The sequence below is a fragment of the Musa acuminata genome, chromosome BXJ3-10, assembly GCF_036884655.1.
Source record: "Musa acuminata AAA Group cultivar baxijiao chromosome BXJ3-10, Cavendish_Baxijiao_AAA, whole genome shotgun sequence".
NCBI classification, from domain to species: domain Eukaryota; kingdom Viridiplantae; phylum Streptophyta; class Magnoliopsida; order Zingiberales; family Musaceae; genus Musa; species Musa acuminata.
In genome coordinates, this window is record NC_088358.1 from 33,264,319 (window position 1) to 33,289,157 (window position 24,839).

The 24,839-nt window shown below is 38.7% G+C and overlaps 3 protein-coding genes and 1 long non-coding RNA gene across 5 annotated transcripts; 3 read left to right on the top strand and 1 right to left on the bottom strand.

The window, feature by feature from the left end:
* The first annotated feature begins 1,428 nt into the window (after positions 1 to 1,428).
* LOC135651966 (xyloglucan endotransglucosylase protein 7-like) lies at positions 1,429 to 2,614 on the top strand. Its single transcript, XM_065172658.1, has 3 exons — positions 1,429 to 1,741; positions 1,819 to 2,012; positions 2,105 to 2,614. The coding sequence occupies exons 1-3, from the start codon at positions 1,469 to 1,471 to the stop codon at positions 2,484 to 2,486; spliced, it is 849 nt and encodes a 282-aa protein (XP_065028730.1). The 5' UTR covers positions 1,429 to 1,468; the 3' UTR covers positions 2,487 to 2,614.
* A 2,819-nt stretch (positions 2,615 to 5,433) lies between these two features.
* LOC135650814 (uncharacterized) lies at positions 5,434 to 6,357 on the top strand. The gene is made up of 2 exons (XR_010501635.1): positions 5,434 to 6,042; positions 6,107 to 6,357. It is a non-coding gene; the product is annotated as an uncharacterized LOC135650814 (long non-coding RNA).
* A 1,545-nt stretch (positions 6,358 to 7,902) lies between these two features.
* Positions 7,903 to 12,747, top strand: LOC135651641 (protein MANNAN SYNTHESIS-RELATED 1-like). Of its 2 annotated transcripts, none has more exons than XM_065171882.1 (6): positions 7,903 to 8,314; positions 9,910 to 10,033; positions 10,159 to 10,226; positions 10,668 to 10,753; positions 11,158 to 11,737; positions 12,139 to 12,747. In XM_065171882.1, the coding sequence occupies exons 1-6, from the start codon at positions 8,213 to 8,215 to the stop codon at positions 12,418 to 12,420; spliced, it is 1,242 nt and encodes a 413-aa protein (XP_065027954.1). In that variant the 5' UTR covers positions 7,903 to 8,212; the 3' UTR covers positions 12,421 to 12,747. The 2 variants fall into 2 exon arrangements, with proteins under 2 accessions (XP_065027954.1, XP_065027953.1); XM_065171881.1 differs by having other exon boundaries at positions 7,904 to 8,314; positions 10,156 to 10,226.
* A 625-nt stretch (positions 12,748 to 13,372) lies between these two features.
* LOC135651639 (serrate RNA effector molecule-like) lies at positions 13,373 to 24,311 on the bottom strand. Its single transcript, XM_065171879.1, has 12 exons — positions 23,788 to 24,311; positions 23,588 to 23,691; positions 21,906 to 21,960; positions 20,449 to 20,523; positions 20,193 to 20,267; positions 20,035 to 20,082; positions 19,718 to 19,786; positions 18,823 to 19,629; positions 18,687 to 18,735; positions 14,266 to 14,528; positions 13,991 to 14,185; positions 13,373 to 13,762 (listed from the first exon to the last, which is right to left on the bottom strand). The coding sequence occupies exons 1-12, from the start codon at positions 24,192 to 24,194 to the stop codon at positions 13,702 to 13,704; spliced, it is 2,208 nt and encodes a 735-aa protein (XP_065027951.1). The 5' UTR covers positions 24,195 to 24,311; the 3' UTR covers positions 13,373 to 13,701.
* Between the last annotated feature and the right edge of the window lie 528 nt (positions 24,312 to 24,839).

Sequence of the window (24,839 nt, forward strand, 5' to 3'; positions counted from 1 at the left end):
CCGACACACGATGAGATCGACTTCGAGTTCCTCGGCAACCTCTCCGGCGACCCCTACATAGTCCACACCAATGTGTTCACGCAAGGAAAGGGTAACAGAGAGCAGCAGTTCTACCTATGGTTTGACCCCTCCAAGGACTTCCACACCTACTCCATCATATGGAATCCACGTCACGTAATGTGAGTCCCAGCAGACCTCCTTCTTTGCTCTGACATAAATCTACTTCGACGCAATCGATGACTTAATCTCAGATATACATGACAGACTCGCGGTCGACGGGACTCCTATAAGAGACTTCAAGAATCTCGAATCTAAAGGGGTAGGGTTCCCTAAGAACCAACCGATGAGGCTGTACTCCATCCAGTCTATGGAACGCCGACGACTGGGCCACAAGGGGCGGGCTGGTGAAGACGAACTGGACTCAGGCGCCGTTCACTGCGTCCTTCCGAAACTTCAAAGCCAACGCTTGCGAGTGGATGTGTTCGTCGGTTTTGTCTGATAGGAGATAAGATTTCCCTAACTATACGAGTAAAATCCTCTATTTTGGAAATCCTTTCTCCTAATTTGTATAAATAGGAGAGGGAACATGTTCTTTATCTTCTATTCTTTTCTTCATGGTATCAGTGAGAAATGCGTTCGCACTTGTCTTCGGCCAGTGACCGAAGATTTATATCTTTATCAGGAGTATCATTTTGCGGGGGCACGATAGAAGATAAGATTTTCCCAACTATATAAGGAAATATCTCTTTATTCTGTTAAGAAAAATCAAAGCATTTTCATTTTTTCAAGCAAGCAGCGGGTGTGGATGACTCTGGAGATTGAGATGGGTGCAGAGGAAGTATATGGTATACGACTACTGTGCTGATCTCCAGAGGTTCCCTGAGGGGCTGCCTTGCCTCCGGAGTGTAAGCTTCAGTAAGCAATGTATTCTACTGGACACGTACACCGAAAGATACACATAATGCTGAATGGAAGTTTCGTACTTTACATGCACTGACAACACCAATCTACATCCGATAACAATGGAATGGATCCGCCCGTTGCTATCCTTGACCGCATAGTTGCTTCTGCACTAAGCTGCAGATGGAGACGTAATCCACTTTCCTTCTCATTGCTTGATATCATCATGATCACCATCATCATCGAAATCCCTTTTGAGGCGCAGGAGACGACACATCACCGACCACAACCCAATAGTGGGTCGGGGTTGGTGATCGAAAACTATCCCATGGTGTTTGTGGTGTTGGCCGTCGGTGCACTCGACACCACCCTTCTCCTTTCTCCTGAAGTCAAACGAAAGCAAGTTTCCATGGCGTGCTGACTCCTGGAGACGACATCTCAATCTAGTCACGAACAACCCCGGCCCACAGGGAATCTTCCTTGTCCCTCGTTTTCTCCTCCCTACATATAGGGACAAGGCAGCCAACTTTCTCCAAGAATTGTACTCGATCGCCTGATCTCTTTAGCCATGGCCTCCTCTCGAGCTTCTACTGCGGCTTGCTTCTTCTTGGCGCTCTGTTTATCTAGTATCGCTTTAGCTGGTAACTTCTATCAGGACGTAGACATCACTTGGGGTGATGGCCGCGCCAAGATCCTCGACGACGGGCAGCTCCTCATGCTCTCCCTCGACAAGTATTCTGGCTCTGGATTCCAGTCCAGGAATCAATACCTCTACGGCAAGTTCGATATGCAGCTCAAGCTCGTCCCCGGCGACTCCGCCGGAACGGTGGCCACCTTTTACGTATGTCAAGAACCTGAACTTGTACTTGAGTTCAATTCTATATTTCCACGCACTGAATCCTTAGCCTCGTGTTGCAGTTATCTTCGCAAGGAAACACACACGACGAGATCGACTTTGAGTTCCTGGGGAACCTCAGTGGAGACCCTTACGTTGTCCACACCAATTTGTATACCCAGGGGAAGGGGGACAGAGAGCAGCAGTTCTACCTCTGGTTCGATCCCACCATGGACTTCCACACCTACTCTGTCCTATGGAATCCTAGGCATATTGTGTGAGTGAAGCTGCACCGACAAGAACGTTTCTTTAGTTTCTTGCGTCGTCTCTTCATCTTCTATGACGTTTCTGTTGCTTCCAACGCTTCAGCTTCTCTGTGGACGGAACACCCATAAGAGAGTTCAGGAACAGAGAGTCCGCCGGCGTGCCGTACCCGAAGAGCCAAGCGATGAGGGCCTACGCGAGCCTGTGGGACGCCGACGACTGGGCCACCAGAGGTGGGCTGGTGAAGACGGACTGGTCCAAGGCGCCATTCACCGCGTCCTACAGGAACTACACCGCCAATGGTTGTGTCTGGAACTCCGGGGCCTCCTCCTGCGCCATGGGCAGCAACTCGTGGATGTGGCAGGAGCTGGACTCGAATGCCATGAACAGGTTGAAGTGGGTTCAGAAGAACTACATGATCTATAACTACTGCACTGATCCGAAGAGGTTTCCACAGGGACTGCCTCCTGAGTGCAATGCGAGCTAGAAGCACTTGTTCTGTGACCATGATGATGCCCATGTTCATAATATGTATGGCCTTGTGTTCCTTGGAACGATGAATAAAGCCAGTTGCGTGTATTTTAGACAGTAATATATCACATCACTTCACTCTTACTCGTCCTCCATGGATTGGATCATAGCAGTCTTCCATGTAGCTTATACCTTTGGTAGCTAAAATGGTTTTTCTTTTTCGAGCTATCTTATAAATATTTATCTTTATTTTAGAACTAAGATATATTATATTTGATATAATTAAATTCAAAAATTGACCTTGTAACTCAATATTTTAGTTTGTTCTGAATCTTAAATTTATTAGAGTGTAGATCAAACCCAATATATATCACTAGATCATCAACCATTAGCAATACAAGACAAAGATTTTAAATACCTTTTAAGGTGGTAACAGATAAGAACCTTGATTGTCAATCTAGCCATAGATTTTGCAATCCATGACAAAAATAACTCTGCATTAGCATGTATAATGTTATAAACTAATTCAACTCGAAAGCTTAAACAGATGATAAATTATATATATATATATATATATATATATATTTATATTGATTAGCTAAGCGAAAAGAGAGACCGGGAATATATTGCTAAAATGGATTAAGGACGAATAGATATTGAGAATAGATCTATAATCTCGATAACTAGTATTTAGTCTCAAATTTATATTCTAAAATGTTTTACTATAATTGAATTTTTTTAATTAAAAATATAATTAAATATATAATATATTTTAGTTAATTAGAAATTTGCGACAAGAGATAGAGAAAGAGTTATGGATTGAAGGCTATTAACCTCTTCCATGTTTTCCTCAAAGCAATAAGTAAATGCTACACTCTCGTTCTGTGTCTCTGTTACGTTGGTCGCCTGCAAGAGAATTGAAGAACCATTAATGCGGTTTGGTGGAGTCACCGATCGAGGGATGTCGACGTATCACAACACGACTCATCGGAGGAAATCTAGTTATTGTGCCGTCTTTCACTCCCCTTTGGCTCAGATTCCCTCATCTCCTCCAACTGCTGCAGGAGTTCGTGAAGCATCTGCTACCGAAGGTATTCCAGTAGGCCATGAGGAGGAGACGAGCTCACGCATCCTTCGTTGCATGCCTAATTCTAGTCGTCGCGGGTGTCGGCTTGCATGGTTTCGCTCGACGAGTCAGCGGGAAGCAAAGATACCACTGGGAAGAGGAGAAGAGATCATCATCGGAGTCATCGGTTGGCGTCGTCACGGTCGGCCTCAGCGGGTGCAAGTCGGAGAAGATTGGAAGCTGCGGATATCACGCCCGGTCGGAGAAGAAGGATAGCGTGGTCGAGGACGACAAGCGAGTTGTGCCCACCGGCTCGAACAGATTGCATAACAAGTGAAGAAAGCTCATCAGACGAGAAATCTTTCGTCTTTCTTCTCCTTCTTCAGCTATTAAATCTTGCGAGTCAAAGAATGTTGAATATTGTACATTAATTATTCTAACATTCTTCTGTTTCTCCTTTTTAATGTTGCCGTGAAATTTTAATCTTGAATGCTTGATTTGCAGTGATCATTTTAGATGGAAAATTTATCCTTTATTTGCATGAAGTAGTTAGTAGAAAGATGATCCAACCTTGATTTGCACAGGCCAGCAGCTTTCCCGATCTCTAAAAAGCAAAAGCATCAGCTTACTACATTAGCAATTCTTTGGTTTCATCAGACAAGAATACTAACTAACTAACTTGATACTACGACAGAGTCACATACCATCTAAACTAATAATGTTCTACAGGGGTGTCATGGAGTTGGTGTTTGAAGTAATTGCCATTCTGACTGAAATGATGCAACGCTCAGAAAACCATTATAGCTTCTGTGACAAATATTTGTTTCCTTTTGACAGGCTAAAGTGGGCACCGAAAGAACGACAGCGAGCACGTGAGACAGCAGCCACTACCCCCCTCCCTTCCCCCCCAAGCCAATATCTCTGCAACTCATTAGGGTAGGGTGGCTTCTTCAGGCTTTTGTGGGGCTATGGAGGTGAGTGAAGCATCCCTTTCAATGTCTTCTTCTTCTTCTTCTTCTTCTTCTTCTTCTTTCTCTTTCTTCTTCACTCCTTTGATCAAGAATCCAGAGACTGTAGCCAAGGGAGCTCTCAGATCCCAGAACTAACATTCAAACCACGCGCGCTCTCTCTCTCTCTCTCTCTCTCTCTCTCCATGAAATGATGGAACCATGGCCCGCCTGTTTAAGGCAACAGGAACAAACGCTCAGGGCGCAACAGATTAATCACCGATTAAAACTTCTGCATCAAGAAAGGACCAGCCAGACTTTTGACTGCATGTTGCAAACCAGAACTAAGCTTCGAGCTTCCCTTCTAATCTGACTTGCTTTCGTTCTGCTATCCCAAGAAAAAGGAGAGGAAAGAGAGAGATATCAGCGGGTGGAGAGCAGCGTTAAGGACGAGCACTGTCACCTTTCCAGAACCTAGTTTTTACTGCTTTACTGAGCGGATTAAGGTGGTCAGCCTACAAACATGGGAAGAGAGAGGCATCCGAGACGAGTGGAAGCCAGAAATGCAAAGAAGAATGGCAGCCAATATGAACAGTCATCATACCTTAGAACCGCATGCCCAGCAAACGTGAACGAAGAAATGGAGTGTGTGAGCATCAAATGAACTGTAAAGGAGTAGACAGGCCACACTTTTTTTAGAACACTCTTCCCTGAGAAAAAGCAAATGGTTCTTTAGACCACTCTGCTTAAAAATAAGCAGGCTTTGACCATTGGCAAAGGCTTCCCTCAAGTGCATGGCTAAAGACAAGCATGGCTGAGCATCCTCCGTGACCATTCTTGTTCGTTTCTACAGCACTCACGTTAATAATGGCACCTGCCAGCAAATTCAAATGGAGAGAGACGCATCAACTTCACCACCTACACACACACACAAACCACACTACACGGCTAATCCTAGTGTAGCTATACTGCGGGCAAGTTTTGTCTCTCAAATGAGCAGTCCAGGTGAAAGGAAAGACATGCTATTTTCCTACTTGTATAATTTAACCTCATGAGTTCAAGTTGCGATGGAGTAACCCTTGTTCACGCTGCACAGGAAGATACTGTTCTGTAGTCGATGTGGAGATGGGCGTATGTTATCCTCTCCTCTGTCCTGCCCATCAACTTTTCCACCAGCAGAGAGAAAATATGAGAAAGAGGTCAAGGAATGTTACAGAAGGAAGTCGTAAAGGTCAGTTTGGTGCCGCTTTTGCTGCCTCCCTTCCTGGATACAACAGTGTCCAAGGCATGGCAACCACCATGTTCATGTTCTCTTCCTGCCGCTTCAATTATTGATGCCATATCTTCTTTTTCCCTTCATATGTTATATTACCCTGAGAGAGCTTGCTGAACTAAGACACACCACCATGAACAAGCAGCTCTGTGCGATGGTTTCCTGTGTCCTCGTGTTGGCTCTTCATCTCCCTCGCGAGGCACCGGTAGATATGTCTGCCTCTGAAGAGCAGAGTCCAGGCAGGAAGCTACTGAAGGAGTCAGGTCTCTCAGCAGCAAACACCGAGGTTAGTCAATTACTCTCCTCCAAAAACTACTGATTAGAGATAATAACTCCTCCGTTTGGTGCAGGTGATTCAGAGGATGAAGGAACCAAAGCACGGAGATGAGGAAGAGGAAGGCCACATCTACAACGCGGATTACAGTCTAGTGGCTACTCATCCTCCTCCACTCCCCAAGCGTCATCCTAAGCCATAGTCTTAGGTCGATCGACATACCAAAATGGTCTTACTTTTTATGCTTGTAGAATGCAACTCCGCTGAAGTATGTTTTGCTATGTTCTTGTTTCATGAAAGTTCTTGTGCTTCACCACAAGATATCGACATATTTGACCTACTGAGGGATCTACATGCCGGATCCCAATTGCCTCAAGATATGATCGTATCACAATGCGCATCTACAGACACAGAATATCAAAATGCGCATGTGAAATCCATTTGTTCTTGTTTTATAAAGAGATAAAAGAGTCGCTGGCAACTAAGAGTCACGAGGATGCAGGAAGCTGAGCGCCACCGCGACCCCTGTTACACCATTTTCATGGCAGGTTCTTGCTGCTCTGATAAGAACACAAGTGACATTGCAACCAACTTACTAAGACAATGTACCGATTAGATAATGACATGATAATACACTGCACTGCACATCAAGGATTTATCTATGCGTTTCTGGGTGTGGAACCACAAATTGCTTCAATGAGGCTATCACCAATTGCTCCCTACAGTCACAAATTTGTTAGGATTGAAACAGTAGAGAATGAACAGGAAATTATGGAAGAACAAAGTAGCAGCCCACATGACAATAAAGCCTTCACTGTCTCTCATCTGTTCGATCTTGATTGTGATCCCTTGAGATAGCAAATGCCACAGAAATAACAAAAAACACCATAACAAAAAACAGTACAAGAAGAGAAGACAACAAGACAAGGAAAAAAAGAGCATTGTCATCACCAAAACACCCAGCTAAGAACATTTAGCTGAACTCCTGTTCCTCGAGTGACATTAGATGATACGACTGATAGTTCACGATGTAGATATGGAGATCCAATAATACCAATGGACCATTGTGAAGCACTAGATGTTCTGTCTTATGTTGGTGTGTAATCATTAGGCCTAGAGTCGGTGGATCACATGTTCCATGAGAATATAAAGCTCGTATGACTAATTGGGGTTGTGGGAGAAAGTTCCAAGAAGAAACACTGATTATATTGAGTGGCCCAACAGGAAGCCGGAGGAATGTCTGCATCATTGCATCACTTATGTCCTCCTCAAGGCACAACTTTCATACATCTGGTGTACCATAGCTATCAGTCAGATATATTGTTTGCATATATTTGTCTGATTTCAATTCTTTTGAAGCTAAAGAAAGCCTGAATGGAAGAACTCGAAGACAAGCTGGAGGTAGAAGAGAAGCAGCAGCAATAAAAATAGGATGGAATACCATAGGCATTACCCCACTAAAGATTAGATAGAACGTGATCCGCAGAGGGCGATTCTCACGTGCACAGCTCGTGCTTCGGATCGATGTGTTTCCCCACCAACGGGTCCCACTTTCGAGTCACCCCCTCGCAAGCAAACCTTCCCACCTTTGGCCATGGAATCAAAGGGAAACCCAACCCCTCCTCACATCTCTCCCAAATTAGGCAAATGCAACTTAAGCAGTCCCCTTTCCATCAGGAGTTTCAATTAATAATCAATTTTTATTTTTTATAAATCATATTTTAAATTTCGACAAATACAAAGAAATTAGTGAATTTTAATTTTATTTTATGAAAATTAAATTTTAATTTAGTGAAACAAAGCGACAAATACACTACGCGGTGGCTTCCAAGCTCGCTCGCTTTCTCTCTCTCTCTCTCTCTCTCTCTCTCTCTCTCTCTCTCTTTTAACTGCTCGAGTGTCGGCAGGACGAGCTCCCAAAACTCCTCTCTCTCGCCGACTCCCTTCGCCCGGTCATTCGAGCTTCTTCTCCTCCTTTTTTATGCTCGACCCGTCCGCCCTTGGCCGGATCTGAGCAGAACCGACGAGACTCTCTCTCTCTCTCTCTCTCTCTCTCTCTCTCTGTTGCTTCCTCTCCTTATATTGATCGCATTGCTTCGCGGATCTCAAATTACCATCTGTTGCAGTAGCCTCCGGTTTGCCCCCCATCTCGCTTTCTGTTTCTGCGGGTTCTGGGAGCCCAATGGCGGTGGATCCCAGGCAGTTGGTCGCCGGATTCCTAACCATTGCAATGTTCGCCATGCTCGGCAACATGATCAAAAGAGACCACTTCGATTCCGTCAAGGTAATCAATGCAACTCTCTCTCTCTCTCTCTCTCTCTCTCTCTCTCTCTCTCTCTCTCTCTCTCTCTCTCTTACTTACTGGATCATCAATATCTTGTGTACAAAGTCGTAGGTTTTTGTATCGATGCTGACTGGTTATTCAGGACAGTGAACATGTCTCTCTGTTATAGGCATGTCTTCGTGTGTACTGAAACAAACACTTTGACGGCTGTGATTCCAACTTGGCTGGCAATAAATATGCTGATCGAACTAATTTACTGTTATCAGAATTTGATTTTGAGTAAATATGCCTTCTTGATCCTCATTGAACCTGATGAAGCCATCATGGTTGTTTCTCTTTCATTATATCCTCTACAGAATTCAATATTTAACTTTAATTGACATCATCATGGCATGGACAAATTCCTTTATTGCCTATTTGTTGCGCTGCACTGACTTCGAAGTAATTTAGTCAATGCGAAATTGTATGTTGGTGAGAAATGTGTTTGGATCCCATTAAACTTCCATTTTTTCAGGGTGTAGCACTGCTGTCTATAGGACATGCATGCCCTTGCTGATCCTTGCATCTCATGATAGCATTCAGCCGTTATGTTGAGCAGACATTCGACATACTGATTGTTTGAGTGCATATTGGTTTCTGAACAAGATGAAACCATACTTTACAATGTTTAATGGCATGCATGAATGTGCATTAAAATAGACAATTGGATTGACTTTCTTTGTATGCTAATCAGTTTATTTTGGTGTTTTCTTCTTCTTCTTCTTCTTTTCCCTTGATCTGATTCACGTGTTTGTTGGCATGCATGGATGGCAGATTTAGATATTTACATCCTTTTTTGTTTTAAAATCTGTCAACTTAGTTCTGACCTACTTACTGGCTAAAGAAAAATGTAAATCATAGTTCCTATCCTGGTCATGGAGTATGTGCAACAAAGCTTAATGCATGCCTAGACAAATGTTCATTGTCCACCAAACTAGTGGTGGTGAATATTTTAATATCATATTGTCTGATTCATAGAACTTTATGTTTATTATATATCAGAGACATGTCTTCTCGTCCATCATTGGACATGACCAATCTGCCTTGCTCATTTCTCTTTTGTTTTTACCTCTATATACTCCAAAACTCAACTTTTTCCTGATATCATCATTCCATAGACTAGATTCCCTGTTATTCATGGTAGATAAGCATCTGGATATGATTGGACTAGCTTTGATATGATTTAGGCAACACTAAATTGATGGTTAGGGAGAAAAGTATGTGTATTTCATTGCCTTCCAAATGCAGCAGCTCATATTACAGTTTAAAGGAAATGCTTGTTTATATGATCCATACATCTGATATTAGTGTGGCCCATTGTGTTGAACTGGCTGCAAACAATGAACGTAATAATGCCCTCAAACATGAAAATCACTTTTGAATCCTGAACATGATGAAATTGTGTTTCCCCTATTTTATAGTCAGCAATTTGTTTTATGCTCTATAGGTATGTGTTGTACTAATTTGTTGTAAATCTTTCTTTCTATTTTTATAAAGTATTTCTTTCTGTTTTTACAACTCTCTTTCTTTCTTATTCTTTTGTTGTACGTCTTTAGGTGAGTCTTCAAGAAACATCAGTAGTACAATTTGATGCTCTAAAGTCAAAAGACAAGTCTGCTACCCAAGTTTCTAAGGAGAGCAGCCTAGAGCTTAAACCTTGTTGGGCAAAACCAGTTCCAAGTAAGTAATAGAATGTATTGAGATTCTATTATAAAGCTATGCCAAATGGAACTCCAGTCCTCTTTATTGATTGTGGATCTTCCTATTTCGGTTATCATTTCCCTGTGGATTTGCATCTTTAGAAGAGACAGAGCAGTCAAAAGGTTTCATTACATTCTCCTTAACAGGTGGTCCTGAGCACCATGTCTCACAGGTATGATAACCTTTATTGTGTAGGTCTTTTGGTTGATTTAGCTATGAATTGTAATTATGACTGACAACTTCATTTTAATGTCAAGCTGTTGCTCTGATGGCATTCTTCCAGATAAATATTCAGATTGAAGTTTGTTAGCCAACTTCCTTTATTTTTATGTATTATTCAGCTTGTAATAATTTCTAGTTTCACCCAAAACTTCATATGCTTGAACTAGAACAAGACTTAACCCTAATCGTTTACCATGGAACAATGCTCCCTTTTTACTTTTTTTTTTTTTTTTAAACTCTGTTACCTTAAATTCATCCTATGTTAATGTTGATGGTTTAGTTATTTGTTCCTCTTTTTCTTTGTCCAAACTCCAAAAAGTAGGTGAAACTAAATCAGCATACACGAGCAAATATTTAGTTTCATTAACCTTTAATCAATTTCATCATTCAGGTCACAGATGCGGTGGTCATTGCAAGGTATTTAGGTGCCACTCTACTTCTTCCTGACATCAGAGGAAGTGAGCTTGGTCAGAAAAGGTAAACTTCTGATTTTGATCATAGTCTGCCATCATTGTTGAATCTTAACTCCTTAACTCTTAACAGAACAGCTGGTCCTCATCCTCATTTTTCTTTTAGAATCAAATAGCCAGTCATCCTTGTGACTGTATCTGTGATCATGAATCAGAATGTTAGTATCATGATTATGGTGTTTCTTGTTCTTCTTCTATGTGGACACCAACATAAACAACAAAAGTAGTTATGCATATTCTTGTAATGATGGAAATGTATAGTTAACATTGATCAGATGGTGAGTATCATCAGAGCTTCTTTCTATTTCTCCAAATATATGAGATACTTGAGATGTTGCTTTCCCTCTTGTTACTGTTCTTTTGTAGCTTTACATATATCTTCTGCAACTAAAACATTTCAGATGCCTGCAGGAATTTTGAGGATATGTATGATGCTGATAAATTCACTACAAGCTTGATTGGTGTTGTAAAGGTTGTCAAAGAGCTTCCTTCTGAAGTAACTGCTGAAAATCCAGCTGTTGTCAGGGTCCCCAATAGGGTAGCTAAGGACTTTATTATAAACAATATCGAACCAATCTTCCAAACAAAAAGTTACCTGAGACTTGTGAGTTTCTTCCCTTCAATCAATTTAAAGGCAAAGGGAAAACCTAATACTGACTTGGATTCAACTGCATGCTTAGCGATGTTTGGAAGTCTTGAAATGAAGCAGGAAATTTTGGAAGTGTCTGACAGGATGATTGAGAGACTGAAAATTCTGAGTCGCAATTCAGGAAGCCAGTTTATTGCAGTTGATCTTAGGGTTGATGTGCTGGAGAAAAAGGGCTGCAAAGAAAAAGGCAATGGAAAAAAACCTTGTTACACTCCCGTGGAAATCAGAGACTTTCTGAAAAAGGTTGGGTTCAATTCAGATCACACAATTTACCTAACCCAGACTTGGTGGCATGAAAGCCTGAACCCTTTGAAGGAGATGTTTCCAAAAACTTATACTAAGGTGAGTCGTGCTAGTTGCAGAAACCTTTGTTTACAATAAAAAATTGTCATCAGCACCAAACTTATGGTTGATACATAAGTTTGACTGCACCAGAATTTTGCTAAATAATTCTGAAATTAATTTTGTTTCTCCATGAGCATTTAGCTAATACATTTTTTCTAAGATTTGTGTGCTTTTGAGATTTCCATATAACTCTCATTGCATCATAGTTGACATTTACAACTAATTATTTTGGTAGGTAAAAATTTGTTTTGCATGTATTCTTATCATGCATCTCATACATACATGGTAGCAGAACTCATCAGCCAAACATGTCCAATTCTGTTTTGCTCGCCAAGAAGCATAAATGTATATTCTGCCACCAATTTGAAGTTCACTTATTAGAACTAAATCTGTTGCAGGATGATTTAGTACCTGCAGAAAAGAAAGCTCACTTTCTCCAGTCAGGAGGTGCAGAACTACAGAGAGCTCTCGACTTCCAAATCTGCTCCAAAAGTGATGTCTTTGTGCCTGCCATTGCTGGCCTATTCTATGGAAACGTAGCTGGCAAGCGAATAGCTTCGGGTCGGACCCAAATACTTGTCCCGTCGCAAGTTCCCAGCTCCTCTCCTATTGCTTCGTCCAATTTCATCTCAACTTATGTTTCCAAGAAGAATCATCTTGCATACTCATGTTTCTGTTAGCTGCATGAGGAATGAAACTATCAGAGCAGCAAAGAGCTAATTTCTGTTGTTGGAATTTCTGCTACTGGGCTTTCATCTCTGCAATGTGTTGTTGGTTTAAAGATTAAACACTATCAAGTTGAGCAAGTTGACCGTAAGCTAGGGTACATATCTTGATTTGCAAATACCTTCTACATGTGTTCATCATATAAGGGGTTATAGTGCAAGTCTGAGAGTTGTTTTTTTTTTTTGTGTGTGTCTTTACTGTGTCTTAAAAGGAGGCAACTGCCTCATAGGAAAACCATGTCATTCAATTGTGCTCTGGAATTATCCTCAATTCATACTTCATTTGCTGAGTACCACTTAGGAACTAGGAATAATATCATTGATTTCAAATCAAATAATGGTCAGTGAAGTATATACATTCCTATATCAAACAATATGCATCTTTTCTGCCCTGATCGATTATCAAATTGAGATTTAAATCTTTGATTCAACTACTGAGCTAATAACCATGCTATGATGGTGCAACATTTATCGACTATAAAAAATTTCTTTTTATATTTAGCAGTCAAGACTATGGCCTTAGATAATATAATGATCTATTTCTATATTATTGAGGCAACATACTTGTATTAGAGCTGATGATTGAATAAGAAATGTAATAACAAATAACTCTGTCTCACTGACAGTATTTACCTAATCGTATGTCATGCAGAGAAAAAAAATGATAGTTTTATTTCACCTTCAGGCACTTCCATGTTGAAGAAACTCGAGTCCCAAGTGTCAAAAGCACCAATACATGACGTTACATGGCAATCTCCTGGAATTAATGTAATCTAAGCCGAATTTTCAGCGACTTTATAGAGGACAAGAGCACATATATCAAACCTTTACGATTCACCTTCAAGATACGTACGTACTGGCTCGCGCAAGGACTTGACAAAGACAAAAACCCAAAACTACAACAAACTTGACATCCAAAGTCTACACGGCACATTTGGTTATGATTTGATCCAACGAAGCTAAGTTTGCAAATGCAGACAGAATGCTGTACGTGCGTCTTGCATCGCAGTTAGGCATACAGTTACATAAATCGTCCAAAATGTTTCTATTAACATCATCCCTTCTCACAAGTAAAACATTAGAAATTGATCTTATCGAGTTTCGACTATATTGCAAAACTGTGAGTAGCTATTTGACGATGAAGTCATCTGCTGGTGGACAGCAGGTGTGCCTTCCTGTTCCATCTTGGGTCACAGACTAAATATCATTCCAAAGGATGAGGAGGAAATTAGGAGCCTATAAACTCCTGTAGTCTATAACAGTCACTTCGTCCTCTGGAGCATCGAGATCTTGGTAACTGTAAAGAAACAAAGATCAGCTAAATATGCATTCACAAGTATAAGAGCTAACGAACAAAGTATTATGTTAACGAACAAAGTCTTGGTAACTGTGACACATGAACCCTGATAATAAGTGCAAAAATTCAGCAAAAACTAAATGTAGACAAAAAACTTTTCCCCATAAGGAGTTAAATCAAGAAAAAACATAAAACATTTTTGCAGGTGAGCAGAACAATGGCACTGACCTTCTTATGCGACGAGGATCATGTCGAAATGCCGGAGGCATAGAAAGAATTGGTGCAGGACCACTCACTTGCGGACCAAGCCTTCCTGTTCTACCACGAGAACCAGCAGTAGCTTCATATGATGATGGTCCACCGGTCTCCCTCAGCATGCGCATTGCAACGTCCGGTGGGGCAGGGACAAAAGGTCCTAGTGGTCTATAAAAAAAAATGTATAGTTACACAAATATCAAACAGAGAAAATAGTTCAAATAGGACTATGGGAACAACCGACTGACCCAGCACCAGGAACGGGCATTAATACTGGAGGAGGAGGCACATCTGAAGGAAAAGCACCATGCAAGCCTTGTCCACCATAAGCTTCATGAAGAGGCTTCTCATTATCGTCCCCTTCTAAGCCATCATTGGCATCACGAGGTGAATTGTCAGTCTTATCATGCCTGTTATCATCTCTATCATTCCGGTCAGACTCTCTCCTGTAGCCACGTTCATCTCTCAGGCGATTACCTAATGGTGGCCCCCGCCTTTGGGATTTCACCTTCTGCATATAAGTGCAAAGTGTAATAAATAAGATAATAAATGCAATCACACGATCACAGATTTGAAAGTCAACATGCATATATAAGCATGCAACATTTCTACAAATATAAATAAGTAGCAAAATATTGTTGCACAACACAATCTAAGAAATAAGCATATAAGAATCCTGTCACATCATTGAGGCTGTAATTTGGCGAGAAAGGAAAAAAATTAGAAGTTGGAGTTAAAATTGGCCGAATAAAAAATGAAACAGAATCAAATTAATGTCAAACATTTCATGTCCCTGGCCTTCCCCGTGTAGTAAAATTTCATCTTTTCCACAACACATTGGATATATATCATCTCCCATTGAAGCTCTTAAGGACTATCACACATTTTTAAGCATTCTTTTTATTTATCTATTTTTTATTTCTACAAGTAGTTACCAAGCCTGTTGTACACATTTTTATTTCAAGACATTTAAGCATTCTCTTGTACAGACCAAACAAAAGAATTGCAAGAGCCATACAAAAAATTATACAGCCCTATAATAACTGTAAACAAAATTAAGCATATGCAACCCAAAGAACAAATCATAGTTTCAGACTATCCCAGTCCTGAAACAGCCTATCGACAGTTCATATCGCCTATCCTGGACACTATGACAGTTTGGATCTATGGGGATCACCCGATCCACTAAAGGAGTGGTCAGAAATCGTGAATCCATGTGAAGAGGAGCAGGAGGAACAGCTACATCACCATCAAAGAAAGAGAAGGGGACAAACAAGAAGAGACCAACTGCAACTGGAATCATAAAGCATTGGCAGCCACAAAGTGGGAACAGCTGATCATTGTGTCATAAATCACTGACCCACCAAAATTGTGTGGCTCGGAGCAGGGGGAGGTGGCTGGGGGGTGGCTATGGAGGGAGATGAAATGTAAAGAAAATTGAAGCTTTTCCAATTTCACAGTTCACAAATAAGTTGGTCCTTTATAAGGATCCAATGCAGACTCCTTCCTATTGTGATTTTATGATTAATATTCAACTCTAATATTTCTAAGTTAATCACCAAGACCTGAAATGATATCGGATCTGTCCACATAGGATTGAATAATTATCACTTGTGGGGTCCGGGCACCCTTCTTAAATATGAATGTCATTACAACATTGGATCCCTGCAGCTACTAAAGTGGATTGGTGTAAAGAAATAAAAGAGGGGAAGCTTTCCAAATAAATAAAAAAAGTATAAAACTAACACTAGCAAAACATATAATGTTATAACAAGGTTAAAAAACTAAAGAAATGACATAATTATCAACATATTATATGAGATATCACGCAAAATTAACATAGAACATGCTATAGAATTACCAAATGAAAACACAATTGGAAACATTTAAAAGAAGAAAAATTAAATATCACAAAAGTATATAATTATTATCATCTGATCAAATATCAAATAATCAGCTTCAAATGTACAATGCAACATTGATGAACCATGAGATAATGATTTGAGGTTGGCCACATGGATATTACTTTTTACAAGGCTATATCACTAGTGAAACACAGAGTCATCAAAAAGTCCTCAAGTTCTCCTTGCAAAAATAATCCTAACTGAATCACCTCAACTGATTGGCAAATAGGTCTCCTTCAGATAATATCCATACAACTTAAAACAACTTTCCTTTTACTTTTTCATCAGTTGAAACTTATCCCTAATTGTTCACTACAATAGATATTTCTTATTCTATCATTTCCACTCACCTACATTATGCTACGTCTGATTGACCAACTATTTCTATCACTATGTATGTTATCAAATACCTAATATCATAATCCATAAAGCGCAGCTAGCTTTATAGCAGTCTATTAAGAATTTTGTTTTGATCTGTGAGGTAATGCATTAACCTCATTAACAATATCTTCATCAATCTCCCTTCCTAATAATAATGGATCCAAGATATGTAAAATTACTGTTTTTTTTCTGGAACTTTGCACCCATATTACCTTCAATCCTCCTGTTGGTTTTCCTAAAGTTACAGCTCATAAAAAAAAGTCTTAACCACACTTTGTCTACAATCCTTAGTTTCTAATGTGCCTCTACAATTTCAAGCTTATAATAACAATTGAAAGATTTTGTAGAGCACAAATACAAATATGAGTACCAATTTGATATGGCAAACCATACAATATACAACATATAATATGACAATATAAAATATTTATATAATAATATCAAATATTCATTTGTAAAATGCATTGGCTAGTTTGGCTGGTAAAGAGAAGGATCATAAACCGCCTTCATCACTTACATTTTGCAAGATGTATATACATATATACATATATATATATACATATATATACACATATATATATATACATATATATACACATATATATACACATATATATACATATATATACACATATATACACACACACACACATATATATATATATATACATATATATATATTCGATTAACATGAGTTTTATAGTATTTATACTCAAATTTTATAAACTCGACAATGTAAACAAATAAATATCATCACACAGATTGAAACAATTAAAATCATCTAAATATAAGTATCCAAAATAAAGGTTGAGTACATCAAATAATAATACTTAAATTTTATAAATTCAACAGAGTCCGAAGTGAATGGCCCTCACGTAAGGGTCACGCAAGTGCAGCACCGCACATGAGGGCCACGCAACGAAGTGCGTGAAAGCAAAGCGAGAGTGGTGTTGTGTCCCACAAATAAAAATGAAAATAAATAAAAAAGACACAACTAGAACGTGTCAAACACATGTTCAGCTGTGTTGATGACGTATCTGTGTCCAACACATGTCAAACACAGATACATCCATCAAAAGCACGTGTTGGTGCTTCAAAGATGAGAGTTCATTTTCAGTAACATACTACTTCAAGAATAGAGACAAAACCATAAAACGTTATGAAACACAAAGTTACTATAATTTAATGTTTACAAACAATATTAACTAAAAATATCCAAACTGTACCTTAGAAATAATTAGAAGTATTATATATTTTTATTAATTAATTTTTAAAATAAAAATACTTTAAAAACTATCTGAGACACATCAGAGAAATATTCTACAAGTATCACATATGACACATCATGACGAGATATAACTGATGATAATAAGTATCATGTCCAATTATAGTGTTACTTTCATTAATCATAATCTAATGTTTAATACAGTCAATATTAAGCAATTAAAAGTTCTCTAAGTAGTCTTCATGAAAGTATATATACTAAATAATTAATAGTATCCTATAACTTTAATAATTATTAAAAATATAATACCTTCAAAGTTCAAACCCTACATGTAACCAAAAAAATATCCTAGATGTATTACATTCGCTATAATCTGATACATATACCATTAGTAATTCAAAGCATCTGTTATTCACAGGAAAATTGGATTCTGAAGGAAACAATTAATTAAATTTCTAAAAAAAGTAAAATAAGATGTAGTGTTTCACGATGTCTAATCAATAATTAAATCAACCAAACACAGCTGAAAAACATATCATTCAAAAAGTTAAAATGTCAATAGTTGGAATTTACAATATCTAAAAATTCAGAAAAACCATAAAATTTGAATTTATTAAATCATAGAAATTTGGAAAAAAAATAAATTCTTAAATACTAATGTTCAAAGATTGAACATTTTTCTAACTTTTAAAAATGGCTAATCTCACATTATACAAAAATCTAAAGACTAAAATTCTAAATGTTCAATTATACAAAAACTAAGAACAATAGATGATGGATTAGATACTTGACAAAGTAAAGCTATGTTTTTGATATATTAGTAACACATGCAACGAATCATTATGCCTTTTAATGATATTGTTCCATTTCATTCTTCTATCATTATTTTTTATTATACTCATCCTGTTTGTTTTCTAAAATATTATTGTGAGTTGAGACTTCTTTGTCTTTGGTGTTCTTTAATTTCTCTATAGGTGAAACCTCTTTCTCATCCTTTTTCTTTAATCCAAACTCCTAAAACCTTAAAACAGACCACTACAGAGCACTAAAAGTATTGTGTTTATAATACACATAAAAAACACATGAAACTAAAGAATAGCACATCAACATAATCATGCACGAAAAACAGTATGCTTAACAACAAAGATAGAAGTCCTACTGGTGCAGATTGCTGCATGACGGGAGTCCCACCAGGTGCATTGCGATCACTGCATTAAGAATAAAAACAACTTTGACTTAGTGATTCTCTCAACATAGTCCTTAATTTTCAGTCACAAGATGAGTTGAATGCTTACTTCATGTAATTTTGAAAATACAGCTCCTCTCGGACCTTTGAGGTAAGCTCCATCACAAGGTCCGGGTGTTTAAGTCTGAGATGCTTATGAACAAACTCAGGAGCATGGAAAAGCTTTGTGCAGCCCTTAGCTCCACATCCATACTTCCAACCATATTTTTCATCTCGTATTTTCCTCACTAAAGGATCTAGAGCCTCAGTAGCTGCAGCATCAATCTTATCTTTGGCTGTCAATGTTTCCAAGGGATCCTGGCCTTCCAACCTCGCTTGCCAGAATATATCAAGTTTCTTCTCCCAGTTAGATCCACTAGCATTGGTTCCATCATGTGTCTTGTTGTCAGCTCTAACATGCCGAAGACCCTTTGCCTCAGACGTCTCAGACATGCCGTAGTAATCCAAGCCATGTACACGCCATAGGTAAGTGATCAAAGTATCCAACAATTCAACACCTTCAAGACCCTTGACAGTGGTTGGACCACGTATAATTACAATTGGCCCCATGGATCCTCCATGAGACTTCTCTGCATCCAACTTATCATGACCACTATAGGACAGGACATTGTCCTGGATACCCTTCTCCATGTCAAGCTTATGAACCAAGGCCTGCGCTTGTTCAATGTCAACTTGAATTCGCCGAGGTTCAGAACTAACTGGGTGAGACTTTGGAGCCGCGGAAAGCAGGTCATGTCCTTTTGCATTTCCTCTACCATGCCTTCTCCTTTCACCATGAGGATCTGCCTCGTCTTCAGAATTTGGTTCGCTATCATTCCCAGATTTGCTAGCCAAGGAAGGTGTTAATCCTGGGCCACTGATGATATAAGCATGAGAGAAAACTAAGTCAAGGCATAATAATCCTTCAGAAAGCATGAGAAGGGGAACTGAGACGAAACTCTTACAGGTCAAGTGTACCACTCTGCAAATCAAGCAAGAATTCCTTTGCAACAGTCCTGGCCTGTTCTTTCCTCCTACAATGTCACGCAATAGGCATCGATAGCAACAGAAGTGTTGACATTACATTGTACAGGACAATGCACAAACGCATTGAAGCCAAGCTAGCATGACCATATGAAAAAAAGACCAACGTAAAACCTTTATCTGACTTAAGCATTAGAAAATTGGAATGAAGGGATCATCCAAGCAAAAGACTGAATGTCATACTCAAAATACAATATCAATAGCTACATACATGTCCATGTGGTTGCAGGAAACTCACCTTTCAATGACTGCCACCAAGTTAGTTGGATGATATTTGTCTTTCAGCCTACAACAACAGGGTTAAAAACATGAGGCAATGTATAAAATGTTTCAAATATATCACATTACATCAAATGGATACACAATAATATTTGGAAAATTGTAGGCATCATGTACCATTGCTCTTCTTTATGAGCTTCAAAATAAGCTCGCTTCTGAGTTGAAATGTATTCTGATCTGTATTCTTCATACCTGCATGATCAGAACTTTGCTTGATAGCTCATACTATCCATAGTGCTAAACAGCTAGCAGATTCATAAAATCACTCTGATCATTTAGCAGCCAAAAGACACAAGCTTGGCGACATAACCAACAAATGCTTATTGAAATCAAACTCTTTATGTTGATAACTACTTTCATCTGAAATATGTACCTTCGCTCAGCTTCAGCAGGTGAAATATCATCTTCAAGTTCTTGGATGAACTGCTTGTATGACATCAAACCTCCCCTGCAAAAATAACTGAATAAGGTTATTAAACAATTAAAAAATCAAATATCTAGTGAGTTTTTGCTATTTGTCTAGATTTGCATAGTTGCATCATATATAATGCCTTGAAAACCAAAAGAAGTCCAGAGAAAAAGGATTCATGCTTCCACTAAGAGATGCATGTATACTTGCAGTTGGCATTTAGTAATTATGAAGATTCAGCAGGTGCAAAAATCAACTACAGATGAAAACAGTCCTGAGAAACACATGATACAAACTACTAATAAGATTTAAAGTATAATTCATCAACAAATGGAACAGAAGCATACACCACGCACAAAAAGATATATAGAAACAGATGACTCTATGCACATAAAATCTTTTTTTCAGTTGTTACAACCAAAACCATGAGGATTACAAATACATGCTCCTCCCTGACTGTACTAAACTGATAGCCATATTTTTAATATTATAGAAATCAAGTATTTACTGGTCCAACAGCCAACCTGGGCGCAGACTGGACAATTATGGCCACTTCAGTCTGGTGTAGGCTATACCCTGATTTGATCATATTCAACTTCTCTGAATTATAAATTATTCTGATGATTGCCCTCCCTGGTTCAGTCCAACCAATCTTGTTTATCCTCCTTATCAATCTCAATGTCAACTTACAAACTTTGGTAAAGGTTCCATACTAGACAAAACTATAAAGGATATTACAGGGCAAACAGAAGGGCCAAAAGGTAAAATATGTGGCACTTAATTGCATAATTTAACTTAAAACTACCCAACAGCCAAACAGAAAGTCTTGAACTGTTATTGTAGGACAACAAGTTTAAAGAGCAAAAATATGCTGAGAATTTGAGTTTCATGCACTACAATATTAATGACTATACAACACCTATATCTACCGATCACAGCACACGATTAGAGAGAGTTTCTAGCTTACAACTTAAACAACTAGACCACAAAGAACCAAGAATGTTGTTTTTTATTAAACCAATCAACATTCTGCACTATATAAGTTACTATGCCGAGGCAGCATCATTCATCAGCAAGTTTCTTAACTTCTTATCAGCTTTTAGCAAAATATATTCAAGGAACTAAGGGAACGAAAGTCAGATATCAGCATACTTGATACCCATACAAGAATTACTCCACAATTATCTAAGTTTGCTAAAATTCTAGTTTGGAAGAGTCCCATGATATATGATAATTGCAGGTCAAAGAGAATGTGTCTATGCCATAAGAAAACTAATTAGAAAATCTCTCTAAAAAATATCAAAAAGAGAGACACTTATAGAGAAAAAATGGCAAGGAAAGACCTTATTAAATTGGTAAAAGAGACCATAACAAATCAACATGAGCCATATTTTCATTAGAACACATAGCAAAGTACAAACCTTGGGATACCCTCGGGACCATCACCATAACCACTGTATCCAGAATTAGGCCAATCTAAAGATTATAAACAAGAAAAGCATAAGAACTCCAGAATTGGTATTCTACAACAAACAATTGTTTAACATGAGAATAAGAATCCTACAATAATGAGGCCATTCAAAGCTTAAATATATATTCACAAATGATGTATCAATTTGTATAAATGGTTACTTATATGGAAGGATCCTAATCAAACTTGATCCCCGAGAATAAAGCTCAAACAAACCAAGCATTTCAAAGAATGAAGATTTATTACTCTATATTTCTTGTAGTTTGTCATTTTTTGATGCAACTACTTGCTGCCATGGATATATAATCTGAAAATTATATTATTCTTATTAGCCAACCACATCACCACATTTCTGCATCATGTAGTGTCAAATTAGCAAATATTGCAAAAGCGAATGCATCTTTATATGAATCCTCCCCGAGTTTAATATCATTTCACCCTTCTCATTTACCTGGCATTTGAATATATTGGTAACTTCTAGAAAAAACTGACACAGGTAATTCTAATGAAAAGGGAAATCTGCACCAGGTTTCATTTTGATCATAGTACCAAAACAAATCTGTAGGACAATCACTGCACAAGAAACTCAACAGTGGAACCTCATCACCATATTCAGAGAAAAATCATCACGAAAATTTGACTGTTAACAATAGAAGCAAAGTCAGGGGTGGATAGCTACAGAGGTCAAACTTACTCAATTGCTAGCCTCAGTTGAGTCTAAAAAAGGGGTTTTTTTACTATTTGATACAATGATTCAGCTTGACTTCGCCTATGTACTTGGCATCAGGTGAGATGTAAGTTTGAGTGGGTCACTAAATTTAATTCAATTTTCATTCTTTTTAAGTCAATTAAGAATCAGTTTTGAGTTTTGAGTAATTTGTTGTAATAGGTGTCAATTAAGCAGGCTTTTGCTTGATTTAGCAACCTGATAGTAGGAATACACTATCAGCTAACTGAAACTGTAAATAGTGGAGAGACATTAGTTGATAGTTAACAGGCTTAGATAGAAACTGCTTTTCAAACTAGTATGGGAACTTATGCTGGTACTCGGGATTTTACGAACATTCTATATATTAACTTCCTTTGGTCTCCAAACCATCAGCAATAGGTAAAGCCATGTCCATACAGGAGGTAAAAGAGGCTATGTGGCCTATGGCTCCTCGGAAATCCCTGGATCCTAATAGACTGAGTGTTGATTCTAGAGGACCTATCATTCCACTGCATGGGATTCTGCATAGTGCTGTCAAATGATTTTTTGATAAATCCATCTTAACAACACAATTTACTTGAACTTATATTGTCATGGAGCCCAAGGTTGAGAAACTCTAAAATATTCAGTATTTAGATCCATTAATGATAATATTTGCTACAAATTGATCACTAAGATTCTTGCTTGTCTACTTAAGCATTTGTTGCCAGATGTAGTGGGTGGGGGATCTACATCACACTTCCAATTGCATGGATAACTTTTTCTCATTCAGTTCAGATGCGTTTGATATTGGTGACTAACAACTCTGTAAATGGAAGAGCTTACAATAACAATTTTTTTCCGTTTTATCTCAATATTTGACCAATTTTCTGGTTAATTCAAGTCAATAAGTGGCCAGCAAGAAATGCTGCATTCACATTTACCTGCTTGGCGATTCATGTAGCGACCGTGAGGCCTCTCATAGCCGTACCCACCTCTGCTTCCTGAGCCATCTCGATCGTACCCACCACCGTAATCATAGCCATGCCTGCAATTATCAGCAGATAAATAGCAACTTCAAGGAGTGTAATCCCACCAACGGAGCTCGTACACATATTAAAGGACCGCACGATTTCTTGCTCACCTTCTATCATTATAACCCCCTCGGCGCCGGTCATATCCACCATCATCCCTCCTAGCTCGCTTAAAGGGTCCAGGAGGAGGGGACCGGCGAGGAGGCGAGTGCCGGCGGTCACGGTACGACGGCGAGCTCGGGCTACTCCGCCTGCGATAATCCCGATCCCTGTCGTCCCTCGGTTGCCCAAGCAACGGAGGTGGGGGAGGCGGCGGCGACCGATTCCTAGAGTCGTGCTGATCCACCGTCCGGCTAGAGGGCCAGTCGTCCCTCCTTTCACTCGAGTCCCTGTCCTTCCTCTTCGGAGGCGGCGGCGGCGGTGAGGAAGATCCGCCGCCGGCGCTTTCCCTCCGCTCCGGCTGTAGATCACGGCGACGATCCAGTGCTTCGGTGGGCATGTCGATGACGTCCGCCATGGACACGACGATCGCGTGATACGGAAAACCCTAACGATTGGTCCGAGGAGCGGAAACCGTAGAAAAAGCGAGAGAGGGAGGGGGAGTTGGAGGCGAAGGTGAAATAAAGGGAGGAGATTTAGGCAAAAAAGTTTCATGGCTTATAATATCATAAATACCCCTTTACGTTATTAATGTCACATATAGACAGACCCCCTTATTAACTCGAATAACTTTTATAAAACAATTAAAGCGATTCCCTAAAAAAATTACTCACATTTTGAATATTTCTCCATTTTACTTTTTTTCGAAGATTACTATTTATTATTATTATTATTATTATTATTATTATTATTATTATTATTATTATTATTTACAATATCATATTAACAACTTTAAATATTTTTTAGTTATCCCTTTGTAAATAAATATTATAATTTAATTTTAATAAAATTAAATTTCATTCCTTACTTATAATTTTAATAAAAAAGATTACTTTTTCTTCTCCTCCTTTTAATCTTCGGAGATGATGTAAAATGACAGAAAAAAGAAATGAAATGGGATGAACGGAAGACCAAAGAAAAGAAATAGTTTTTGATACTTGTTTTAATGATTTAATGTTTTTAAGATTACGAGCATTGTATAATAATAGTCCAGAAAACATCA